We start from the raw sequence: 13,525 nt of genomic DNA, 5'->3' as shown, positions 1-13,525 counted from the left end.
TATAGGTGAAATTTGAACAAGTCATAGAAGTTTAAGTGTATTGTTATAGAAATGCACAAAACACAAAATTTATATGAAATATGTATTTTCCAAAATGAAAACTGTGTCAAAATTAAAGCCATAAATATAAACAAATTGTACAAATTTGAGGCTGATACCACAAGATATGAAGTATTAGAATTGTGTTTGGGTGTAGTTCAAAATGTTTCCCCTAAATGAAATTTGCTTCCCATTAGTTTCCAGTGTGCTTATTTTTGAATGTGAACAGTACAAGTGAAAATCAAATCAGCACCAGAGGGTTAAGAAGTCATTTGTGATGAATTTAAAGAATTTGTAAAACAACTTAGATTTATTAGAATGGAATCTTAGAAGTTCTACTCTAGGATTAGAAATAGATTTCTTAAAAATAACTTCGGAATTTTTGTTTTAAAAATATTTTTGGGGAATACAAAATATTATTAAATATATATTTTTTTAGAGCAAGAAAATAAAAATATTTCAATTCTAAGGAATGTTTGGTGAATTTGGCCACTGATGTTTTTTGTGCAGTTATCTTGGTGATCGTTTGTAATTTGAATATTTGATTGATGTTGTGGTGGGCGTGTCCTCAGGCATGAGTACATCAGTGGCTACTACAGAGTGTCTGTGTACTTCCTGTCTAAGATCCTGTCTGACATCCTGACTCTACGCACCATCCCGGCCATGATCTTCAGCTGTGTGGCGTACTGGATGATCGGTCAGACTCATCATTGCATCATTCATATTTGTCTGATATGGAATGTGTGGTCTGATCTTTGATTTGTTGTTTGTGTTTCCTGTGCAGGACTGAAGGCAACGCCTGAGGCGTTCTTCATCTTCCTGTTCTCCATCATTCTGGTGTCATACACAGCCACATCCATGACTCTGGCCATCTCTGCTGATCAGACGGTGGTGGCCATCGCTAACATTTTCATGACAATCAGCTTCGTCTTTATGATGGTAAACGAACACACATACATGTTAAAACACGAATAATAAAGCAATATATACCACATGAGGTTGTGAGTGTAACATGGTTGAAGGTCTAACCATGCAATAGCCACAAATACTGTAATTATTTAATTATTTAGGTTTAATCCAGAGGTTGCGTTAGACTTTAACATTGTCCGTCATTTTGATGGACAGGGTTGTAAAAATTCCATCACAATCTATTATAACCCATCATTTTAATGTTCATTATTTAATTTTATTAACACACTTACTGTAAGTGCATTTATTTTTGTTCATATTTTCATTTTTAATCATGAACCTTAAAGGCAAGAAATAGATTCTCATTTTTATGAACAAATATCTATTCTGTTTTCAGTTTATTAATGAACAGTAAGTACATAGTGCGCTTCCTATCCAATAGGCTAAATCGCAATAGCAATATTCTGTGCTTTCAATATGAAAAAGTCTCAGATTTCAAGTTCTGTCCATTTCATTAGGAAATTCAAGCAATAAATACCGTTTTGCCACTCTTTAATGTGGCCTGATAGATTGCTGTAGCTCGCCTGTGTGTAATCAAAGGCATAGCAAAAGATTTGTCACAGTTTTATTTTTGTTCTGGATCCCTCGCTCTGATTTCCAAAAATCTGTCAATGACGGACAATTTTCAGTTAACGCGACCTCTGGTTTAATCTCTACCTCACCAAACCAACTTAGAATAGAGTGAAATGACCTGAATCTGAAGAGAGAGGAACTGAAAAATTTAAAGGTTATTAGTGAGTTAATTTCAAAGCTAGATGTAATCATTAAAGCAAGAAAATAATAACAATAAAAATGTGGCTGCCCCCTAATCGTTGACTAACCGTTACCCAGTCTGTGACAGACAGATCGTTAATGGCTGGTCTATGTGGTAATAGTACATCAGGTAGGACATACAAATGCTCTCCTGTCATTCATTGACCTCAAATATGGCTTAAAATTTTAAATATGTCAGTAGCAACTTTACAAAGTCGCTTAATCTAATGTTAACCTAGAAAAATGTGCACTATTACAGTGTCTGTGCGGAGTGGAAGCTGAACAGTAGCCCGCTCACCACATGACAGATGCTCTTATAATACTCTTCTAAAATCGTTTGTTTCTGTAAAGACTCTACGTTTTGTTGTGTGCACTCAGAATAACAACAAAACGTTGCGCTTTTGTAAAGTAATGAAAACAAACAGGATGCGCTTTCTGCCGTCTCGGTCTCTATGAACTTGAATGTGAAACTTCGAAACTCTGTGTATACTTGTATTACACATGAAAAATGTATCTGTAGAGAGTGAAATGTCTATGTAGGCATTTAAAGGCTCATTATTATGATTTATATGGTTTATTAATAACCGTGCAGCTAACAGTTGACTAATGCTTAAAATGAACGACTACTAGTCGACCAGAAAAATCTTGCCCATTTTTTAAGAAATTAATAGTGAATAATAACTATATAAAGTAAATAATATAAATATAAAATTGATTTAAAAAAAGTTATAAAAAATGAAATAAAAATTACAATTATAAAAAATATATATGTGACCCTGGACCACAAAACCAGTCTTAAGTCGCTGGGGTATATTTGTAGCAATAGCCAAAAATACATTGCATGGGTCAAAATTATTGATTTTTCTTTTATGCCAAAAATCATTAGGAAATTAAGTAAAGATCATGTTCCATGAAGATTTTTTGTAAGATTCCTACTGTAAACCTATCAAAATGTAATTTTAGATTAGTAATATGCATTAAGAACTTAATTTGGACAACTTTAAAGGTGATTTTCTCAGTATTTTGATTTTATGTATATATGTATATGTGTGTGTGTGTGTGTGTGTATAATCTTTGAAAACAAGAGTACTCTCAAAAATACTTTATAACTAAATAACTTTATATTTACATACATATATATAACTTTATATTTACATACATATATATGCATGTATATATGTTAATGTTAATATATCTCTGCAAAGCTTTGACATACTGACACCAAACTTTGTCTTCACTTCACACTGACTACTCTATATGAATTTGACAACAGCGCCATCTATTGGTCAAAAGTGATAAACCATTAAATCATATTACTTCTGATTGATTTTGTAGGCCAGTTTGACTAAAATCACCTTAACATGTCTTTAATTACTCACTATTGTGGTTCATCTGATACTTGCTGCTATGCTTGCTCATTCTGCCTCTGTTGTGCTTGGCCCCTTCATTGCTGCTTGTTTATAAAATGCATGTCATGGTGACATTAAAACATTGATGTTTAGTGTAATATTTATTTGTATGTGTTCAGATCTTCTCAGGGCTGCTGGTGAATCTCCCCAGTGTTGCTGACTGGTTGAGCTGGTTGAAGTATCTCAGTATTCCTCGTTACGGTCTCGCTGTGAGTCTGAATGTTTAATGCTGTAGCAAGATCTTTTTCTGAAGTCCAATTATTGAGGTTTCTTTTATATACACTACCAGTCAAAGATCTTCTCACCAAGCCTGATTTTATTTAATCCAAAATACAGCAAAAGCAGTAATATTGTGAAATTTTGTTGCTATATGTTCTTTATTTGAATATATTTTAATATCACATGATCCTTTAGAAATCATTCTGATATGCTGCTGCTCGAGAACTTTTTTTAATTATAATTATTATCAATATTTAAAACAGTTGAGTGCATTTTTTTCAGGATTCTTTGAATAGAAAGAGCCAAAGATCAGCATTTATCTGAAATAAAAAGCTTTTGTAACATTATACCGTTCATTCTTTTTTTGGGAAAGAAATGATTGAAATTAATACTTTTATTTGGCAAGGATGCGTTCAATTGATCAAAGGTGAGATAAAGACATTTACAATGTTGCAAAAGATTTCTATTTCAGATAAACTTTCTATTCATCAAAGAAACCTGCAAAAAATTCTATTGAGCTGTTTTCAGCATAATTAATATTTGGTAACACTTTACAATAAGGTTCATTAGTTAAACATTAGTTAATGTATTAAAGGTCCCATATCGTACACATTTCTGGAGGTTTATTTTATTTGTTGATGTCCTTAAGAATATATATTTGCGGTATAAGTGCCAAAATCCATCTCAATATATTTTTACAGCTCCTTTTTTAGGAGCTCTGTCAAAAACAGGTCGATTTTGGCCCATCTAATTAATATTCATGAGCCTCTCTTCTGATTGGCCTGTTGTTTTCTGAGTGACGCACAACCAGGCCAATCACAGGTAACTACGGTCATGTATGCTGTAAGCGTAAGCGAGCTCAGAGCTCAGAGAGAGCTGATACTCAACAGGATATTTTAGAATGATCATTAATGTTTTTTCTTTTACAAACACCGAATGCAGTAGGCTACATAACTGTTGCTTTAGTAAAGCCCCTTTCACAATGCGCGCTGATTCTGGAAAATTACGGGAACTGTGTGAACCAAAGCCAGAACCTAAAGGCAGTGTTGTAGTAATGATGCACGTTATCAAGCGACTCTTCACAACGAAAAATAACGTTACGTGCAAAGTGGAATGAAGCAGCGATCATCAGGCAGAGCCAGCTCCTCACTATCAGCGCTGAAGCACAGTTTGTTCAGGTTAGTTTCAGTTTAGTGAAACGTACGCGTCGCATTACATCTCACATCCAAACGTCACATGTCTTTATGGTTTGTGTGTAAAGCACGCACAGATTCCGGAAAACAACTGTGAATGAACCAAATTAAACAATTCCGGAACAAATCATGGGACACATTATCCGTGTATTTACCGGAATCGCTGTGTGAAAGAGGCTGAAGTTGACGTGCCGCTGGTCTCTTATATTCACGTTGTTCTGAAGCCTGTGTAATGATCGTAGCTTGACATCTATCGACTGAACAGGGTTTTCTCCACTTGTTTTCCTGTTGTTGTTGCTCAATGGAATGGATGCGTTGTTGTCCGGGGGTTTGACAAAAGGAGGGTGGGACGTTGGTTTGTGACTGAAGGCGGTGACTTGAGTCGATCGGACGTCACATCGTTACGGAAGTCACAGTGGCTCATGAAAATGAACAGCTACTTTAAGCAGGCTGTGTGCAGTTTACTGTGGATTGACTGTTTTGAAACTCATATGGTAGTTAGATAGCCCCTAGACCTTAGTTATCATGAAAAAAGCCAGGAAATTTTGATTTTGACGATATGGGACCTTTAACAAAGATGAACTAACCATGAGCAATACATTTGTTACTGTATTAACTAATCTTTATTAATGTTAGTTAATGAAAATAGAGTTGTTCATTGTTTGTTCATGTTAGTTCATGCTGCATTAACTAATGTTAACAAGATTTTAATAATGTATTAGTAAATGTTGAAATTAACATTAACAAAGATTAATAAATGCTGTATAAGTGCAGTTCATTATTAGTTCATGTTAACTAATGTGGTTAACTAATGAACCTTATTGTAAAGTGTTACCTAATATTTTTTGAGCAGCAGATCGGAAAATTAGAATGATTTCTGAAGGATCATGTGACACTAAAGACTTGAGTAAAAATTGAGCTTTGAAATCACAGGAATAAATTACATTTTAAAATATATTCAAATAAAAAAACAGTTATTCTAAATAGTAAAAATATTTCAAAATCACACTGTTTTTGCTGTACTTTGGATCAAATAAATGCAAGTTTGTTGAGCAGAAGAGTCTTCTTAAAGGAACACTCCACTTTTTTTGGAAATAGGCTCATTCTCCATCTCGCCCCGAGTTGAGTTTTACCGTTTTGAAATCCATTCATCCGTTCTCCTGTTCTGGCGATATCACTTTTAGCATAGCTTAGCATAGATCATTGAATCCTATGAGACCAATTATGGCAAGCTGTTTTAGCTTAAAATATTCTAAGTGTAAGTTGTCGTAATTGCATTTTTACTAGTAATAATTCAATTAGAGAGCTCTCTAATTAAATTCTTACTAGTAACAATTCCAATTAGAGAGCTCTACAAATTATTTTTTACTAGTCGTATGTCTCCATTGACTTCCATTTATTTTTAATTACAGAGCTCTACAACTGAATTTTTACTAGTAAGTATTCCAATTAGAGAGCTCTACAATTCAATTCTTACTAGTAACAATTCCAGTTAGAGAGTGTCATGATCTGGGCTGTGGGGCTCCCCTCAGCCACCTGAGGTCGCTGTTTTCCCTTCCCTGCACACACATCCCTAATTGTACACTCCTGTCTAGTCGTTATCACTGATTACACGCACACCTGTTCACAATCACTTCTGGTCTATAAGAACACTCATTTCCCACTACTCATCCTGGCTGCATTGTCTCCTGTCATGTTTGTTATGTGTTCCGTGATTTCCTGGCTTTTGAATCTTGTTCTTGGTTTTGTTATTTTGTGTTCAAGTTATTAGTTTTGTGCCGTGTTGGCCTTTTGTTTGTTGTTTTGTGTTTATTTATATTAAAATTCATCTTTCCCTGCAATTGGACCCAGACCCTTATTCCCACCGTGACAGAATGCAGCCAGCAAAGATGGGTCCAGCGGGGAGGAATTTTTTTTTCAAGGAGGCGGCGTCCCCCCGTTCTGTTCCCGAGACAGCGGGGATGTCCTTCGAGGCGGCGTCGGCCGCTCGTTTTGAATGCATCTACGCCTGCCTGGCGGCGATGGATGCCCGTAGCGCCGAGGCTGCGCGGACGCGCCCCTGCTTTGCCGCGGGGATAGAGACGCTGTTTCGCGGGAAGGTGGTGGCGTCCACTATCTCGGTCCCCGAAGCGGCGGTGATCGCTATTCCTATTCCTGATGCGGCGGTGACCGCTGGTGATGTTCCTGATGCGGCGGTGACCGCTCACTCTGTGCCTGATGCGGCGGTGACCGCTCACTCTGTGCCTGATGCGGCGGTGACCGCTCACTCTGTGCCTGATGCGGCGGTGACCGCTCACTCTGTACCTGATGCGGCGGTGACCGCGCCCTCTGTTCCGGACGCGGCGGTGACCGCGCTCTCTGTTCCTGATGCGGCGGTGACCGCGCCCTCTGTTCCTGATGCGGCGGTGACCGCTCACTCTGTACCTGATGCGGCGGTGACCGCGCCCTCTGTTCCTGATGCGGCGGTGACCGCTCACTCTGTACCTGATGCGGCGGTGACCGCTCACTCTGTGCCTGATGCGGCGGTGACCGCTCACTCTGTGCCTGATGCGGCGGTGACCGCTCACTCTGTGCCTGATGCGGCGGTGACCGCTCACTCTGTGCCTGATGCGGCGGTGACCGCGCTCTCTGTTCCGGACGCGCCGGTGACCGCGCTCTCTGTTCCGGACGCGGCGGTGACCGCTCTCACTGTTCCTGATGCGGCGGTGACCGCTCACTCTGTGCCTGATGCGGCGGTGACCGCTCACTCTGTGCCTGATGCGGCGGCGACCGCTCTCGCTATTCCTGATGCGGCGGTGACCGCTGGTGATGTTCCTGATGCGGCGGTGACCGCTCTCGCTGTTCCTGATGCGGCGGTGACCGCTGGTGATGTTCCTGATGCGGCGGTGACCGCTCTCGCTGTTCCTGATGTGGCGGTGACCGCTGGTGATGTTCCTGATGCGGCGGTGACCGCTCTCGCTGTTCCTGATGCGGCGGTGACCGCTCACTCTGTGCCTGATGCGGCGGTGACCGCTCTCGCTGTTCCTTATGCGGCGGTGACCGCTCTCGCTGTTCCTGATGCGGCGGTGACCGCTCTCGCTGTTCCTGACGCGGCGGTGACCGCGCTCTCTGTTCCGGACGCGGCGGTGACCGCGCTCTCTGTTCCGGACGCGGCGGTGACCGCGCTCTCTGTTCCGGACGCGGCGGTGACCGCGCTCTCTGTCCCGGACGCGGCGGTGACCGCGCTCTCTGTCCTGGACGCGGCGGTGACCGCGCTCTCTGTTCCGGACGCGGCGGTGACCGCGCTCTCTGTTCCGGACGCGGCGGTGACCGTCCTCTCTGTTCCGGACGCGGCGGTGAACGCTATCTCCGTGCCTGACGCGCCGGAGACCGCAATCTCTGTTCCTGACACTGCGGCGACCGTGCTTTCTGTTCCTGACGCGGCGGTGACTGCGCTGCACGGGCCTGGCCCGCCGTCCCTCCCCCTGATTTGCCTTCCCCCGTTCCTCCACCCTCCAGACTTGTGGAACGTCTGGGAGCCGTTCCGTGGGGAGGGGGTAGTGTCATGATCTGGGCTGTGGGGCTCCCCTCAGCCACCTGAGGTCGCTGTTTTCCCTTCCCTGCACACACATCCCTAATTGTACACTCCTGTCTAGTCGTTATCACTGATTACACGCACACCTGTTCACAATCACTTCTGGTCTATAAGAACACTCATTTCCCACTACTCATCCTGGCTGCATTGTCTCCTGTCATGTTTGTTATGTGTTCCGTGATTTCCTGGCTTTTGAATCTTGTTCTTGGTTTTGTTATTTTGTGTTCAAGTTATTAGTTTTGTGCCGTGTTGGCCTTTTGTTTGTTGTTTTGTGTTTATTTATATTAAAATTCATCTTTCCCTGCAATTGGACCCAGACCCTTATTCCCACCGTGACAGAGAGCTCTCTAAATCAATTTTTACTAGTAACAATTCAAATTAAAGAGCTCTCTAAATCAATTTTTACTAGTAAGAATTCTAATTAATTCAATTCAAGTTTATTTGTATAGCGCTTTTCACTATACAAATCGTTTCAAAGCAGCTGTACAAAAAAAAAAATTATTTAGGCTACTACAATATATTTAGTAGCTTATTAGTGGTGACTACTGTATGTTAAGTCGATGTACATATGGTATAAATATTAAAAACAGTAATGGTGTAATCAAATTTTTGATTTGATTTGATTTTGATTTCTTTGACTAATTAAAGAGCTCTCTAAATCAATTTTTACTAGTAAGAACTGATTTAAAGAGCTCTTTAATTTAATTACAGAGCGCTGCAATTAAACATATCTTTAATTTTACTAGTAAAAAAACACATTAAAGTTTAATGTGTTTTTTTACTAGTAAAAATTGAATTATAGATCTCTGTAATTGCATTTTTACTAGTAAAAATTAAATTAGAGAGCTCTCTATTCGGAATTATTACTAGTAAAAAAAAATTGAAGAGCTCTCTAATTGGAATTATTACTAGTAAAAATTGATTTAGAGAGCTCTTTAATTTTAATTGTTACTAGTAAAAATTGATTTAGAGAGCTCTCTAACTGGAATTGTTACTAGTAAGAATTCAATTGTAGAGCTCTGTGATTAAAAATAAATGGAAGTCAATGGAGACATACGACTAGTAAAAAATAATTTGTAGAGCTCTCTAATTGGCATTGTTACTAGTAATAATTGAATTTGAGAGCTCTCTAATTGGCATTGTTACTAGTAATAATTGAAATTGAGAGCTCTCTAATTGGCATTGTTACTAGTAATAATTGAAATTGAGAGCTCTCTAATTGGAATTGTTACTAGTAATAATTGAAATTGAGAGCTCTCTAATTGGAATTGTTACTAGTAATAATTGAAATTGAGAGCTCTCTAATTGGCATTGTTACTAGTAATAATTGAAATTGAGAGCTCTCTAATTGGCATTGTTACTAGTAATAATTGAAATTGAGAGCTCTCTAATTGGAATTGTTACTAGTAATAATTGATTTAGAGAGCTCTCTAATTATAATTGTTACTAGTAATTGAATTTGAGAGCTCTCTAATTGGCATTGTTACTAGTAATAATTGAAATTGAGAGCTCTCTAATTGGCATTGTTACTAGTAATAATTGAAATTGAGAGCTCTCTAATTGGAATTGTTACTAGTAATAATTGATTTAGAGAGCTCTCTAATTATAATTGTTACTAGTAATTGAATTTGAGAGCTCTCTAATTGGAATTACTAGTAATAATTGATTTAGAGAGCTCTCTAATTGGCATTGTTACTAGTAATAATTGAAATTGAGAGCTCTCTAATTGGCATTGTTACTAGTAATAATTGAAATTGAGAGCTCTCTAATTGGCATTGTTACTAGTAATAATTGAAATTGAGAGCTCTCTAATTGGCATTGTTACTAGTAATAATTGAAATTGAGAGCTCTCTAATTGGCATTGTTACTAGTAATAATTGAAATTGAGAGCTCTCTAATTGGCATTGTTACTAGTAATAATTGAAATTGAGAGCTCTCTAATTGGCATTGTTACTAGTAATAATTGAAATTGAGAGCTCTCTAATTGGAATTGTTACTAGTAATAATTGAAATTGAGAGCTCTCTAATTGGCATTGTTACTAGTAATAATTGAAATTGAGAGCTCTCTAATTGGCATTGTTACTAGTAATAATTGAAATTGAGAGCTCTCTAATTGGAATTGTTACTAGTAATAATTGATTTAGAGAGCTCTCTAATTATAATTGTTACTAGTAATTGAATTTGAGAGCTCTCTAATTGGCATTGTTACTAGTAATAATTGAAATTGAGAGCTCTCTAATTGGCATTGTTACTAGTAATAATTGAAATTGAGAGCTCTCTAATTGGAATTGTTACTAGTAATAATTGATTTAGAGAGCTCTCTAATTATAATTGTTACTAGTAATTGAATTTGAGAGCTCTCTAATTGGAATTACTAGTAATAATTGATTTAGAGAGCTCTCTAATTGGCATTGTTACTAGTAATAATTGAAATTGAGAGCTCTCTAATTGGCATTGTTACTAGTAATAATTGAAATTGAGAGCTCTCTAATTGGCATTGTTACTAGTAATAATTGAAATTGAGAGCTCTCTAATTGGCATTGTTACTAGTAATAATTGAAATTGAGAGCTCTCTAATTGGAATTGTTACTAGTAATAATTGATTTAGAGAGCTCTCTAATTATAATTGTTACTAGTAATTGAATTTGAGAGCTCTCTAATTGGAATTACTAGTAATAATTGATTTAGAGAGCTCTCTAATTATAATTGTTACTAGTAAGAATTGAATTAGAGAGCTCTCTAATATGCATTGTTACTAGTAAAAATGTAATCACAGAGCTCTCTAGTTGAATTATTACTAGTAAAAATGCAATTACGACGAGTAACATTTAGAATATTTTAAAGCAACACTAAGTAACTTTTCCCTCAACGCTCCCTCTACAGGTTGGAAGCGGAATTGTCAACACTAAAGAGTTGTTTTTACCTTAAAATAATGTTTCCGAACTCGTGTCAGTGGTTCATCAACTCATAACAGGGTGAAACGGCACTTTCGTATTCGCTTTGCGACCCTCTATCGGCCATAACAGCACTATGTAAGTTTGGGTCGTCGGGTCGCGGTTTTGTAGTTCAAATGAGACTACAAATGCGACTTGCTTTACGGCAGGCTTCACAAAAGGTTTTCATATTTTTATAAAGTCATACAACATATTCTACCTTGTCACTGGACATCGTTATTTCCAAAGCCGCTCCTGGATAGCCTCCAAACAAATATCGTGCATGTGACGCGACGGTAGGCTAAATTATTTACGACAGCGGTAATGAACAATTCCGCTTCCAACTTGTAGAGGGAGCGTTGAGGGAAAAGTTACTTAGTGTTGCTTTAAGCTAAAACGTGGAGTGTTTCTTTTAACAGCATTAAAAATCGTCTCGGGTTACTTGTGTAACCCATGTTCTCTGAGTAGGGAACGAGACGCTGCGTAGAAGCTTACGCATTGGGAAACACCCCTGGTGTGACGATTGTCTGAAGCCCCATAGAATCACGCCAATTCATTGGCTGATGGCGCGAAGCTCCACCTCACGCAATACGTGACCTACCTAGATAGCGCGCGCGCCATCTTATTCCTCAGATTTTCCTATCGAGGAAGCCGGAAGAGCGTGGGGAGCTTGGCAGCATACGCAGCGTCTCGTTCCCTACTCAGAGAACATGGGTTACACAAGTAACCCGAGACGTTCTCTTTCATAGGTTCACTCAACGCTGCGTAGAAGCTTACGCATTGGGAACGGTATACCAAACACGCCAAGCTAACACGCTGCCAAAGATAGACCCTAACAAGGCCATAACCCTAACACAGCTGGCTCAAGCGGAAAGAACCCGGGAGCCAGGAGCTGTGCTAACATCCAGGTTATAAAACCTGACAAAAGTATGGGGAGAGGACCAACCTGCCGCCATACAGATATCCTCCAGAGGAACTCCTCGAAACAAAGCCAGGGAGGAAGCCACTCCCCTGGTAGAATGAGCTCTAATGTCCAGAGGTGAAGGCAACCCGCGCACCTCATAGGCCATAGAAATCGCATCCCTAACCCAATGGGATATTGTGTGTTTTGAGGCGGCTAGCCCTCTGCGGCCTGCCCCAAAACACACCAGCAGCTGCTGAGACTTACGCCACTGACTAGAGCGGTCCACATACGCCTTCAGCGCCCTGACAGGACAGAGTAAATGAAGACTGCTGTCCTCACTCAAAGAAGAGGGAGAAAAAGCCTGCAGTACTACCACTTGCGAACGGAAAGACGTGGAGAGCACTTTGGGGACATACCCCGGCCTAGGCCTAAGGATAGCCTTGACTAGACCGGGTGCAAACTCAATACAGGACTCATCTACACAGAGGGCCTGCAAATCCCCGACACGCTTTAAAGAGGACAACGCTAATAGCAAAGTAACCTTTAATGTCAGAATCCTCTCTGGAGCCGACTCTAAAGGTTCAAAGGGGGGCTCAACTAGCCCCTTCAGGACAACAGAAAGGTCCCAAGAAGGGAAACTAGGAGGACGAACTGGCCTCAAGCGCTTAACTCCACGCATAAAGGAGGAGACCAGACGGTGTCTACCCAACGGGACATCGTCAGAATCCCTCCGGGCCGCAATAGCCGCCACATAAACCCTCAAAGTGGTAGCGGCCGCTCCAGCTGAGAGCTTTTCCTGCAGAAACTCCAGCACTGAACCGACCGGGCAGTTAACTGGGTCTACAGAATGAGCCAAACACCACGACTCAAAAACCTTCCATTTGGAGGAATAAAGCCTCCTAGTAGAAAGGGCCCTAGCGCTACTAATAGTCTCTCGGACTCCATCCGAGAGACTCACGTCTACTGGCAGCCCCTGATCGGCCACACCCACAACTTCCAGATCTCTGGACGAGGGTGCCAAATTTTGCAGTGGAGCTGACTCAGCAGATCCTTCCTGATTGGAATCTCCCACGGTTCGCCCTCCAGTAGGGAGATCAACTCCGAGAACCACGTCTGGGACGGCCAGAACGGGGCCACTAGGAGGAGACGTGCGCCGCACGTCCTCACTCTGCCCAAGACCGCAGGGATGAGCTTGACAGGAGGGAAGGCATAAAGCTTCCTGTCCGGCCAGGGATGCGCTAGCGCATCGATCCCCAGAGGGGCAGGATGAGAAAGGGAGAACCAAAGGGGGCACTGGGACGACTCCTGAGACGCAAAGAGGTCCACCTCTGCCGCGCCGAAACGCTCCCAAATCTGAGCCACCGTCCGGCGGCTCAGCATCCATTCCCCTGACCTGATTTTCTGTCTCGACAGAAAATCCGCTGCCAGGTTCAGGACCCCCGGAACATGAACCGCTCTCAGGGACAGAAATTTGTCCTGAGCCCAAAGGAGGAGATGGCGCGCATGCCTGTCCAGGGTGCGCGACCGAGAAC

General features: G+C 40.7%; 1 protein-coding gene across 1 annotated transcript in view; it reads left to right on the top strand.

Annotated features, from left to right (window-relative positions):
* The window catches only part of LOC141290900 (broad substrate specificity ATP-binding cassette transporter ABCG2-like), a 44,807-nt gene that overhangs the window by 23,147 nt on the left and 8,135 nt on the right, over window positions 1-13,525 (top strand). The window contains exons 12-14 of the mRNA XM_073823045.1: window positions 612-736; window positions 824-978; window positions 3,290-3,379. Of these exons, the coding sequence (XP_073679146.1) occupies window positions 612-736; window positions 824-978; window positions 3,290-3,379 (370 nt within the window). The remainder of the gene's footprint in view (window positions 1-611; window positions 737-823; window positions 979-3,289; window positions 3,380-13,525) is intronic.

The sequence above is a fragment of the Garra rufa genome, chromosome 18, assembly GCF_049309525.1.
Source record: "Garra rufa chromosome 18, GarRuf1.0, whole genome shotgun sequence".
NCBI classification, from domain to species: Eukaryota; Metazoa; Chordata; class Actinopteri; order Cypriniformes; family Cyprinidae; genus Garra; species Garra rufa.
Note: the sequence above shows the minus strand (reverse complement) of the source record. Positions and strands in the feature narration are given on the sequence as shown.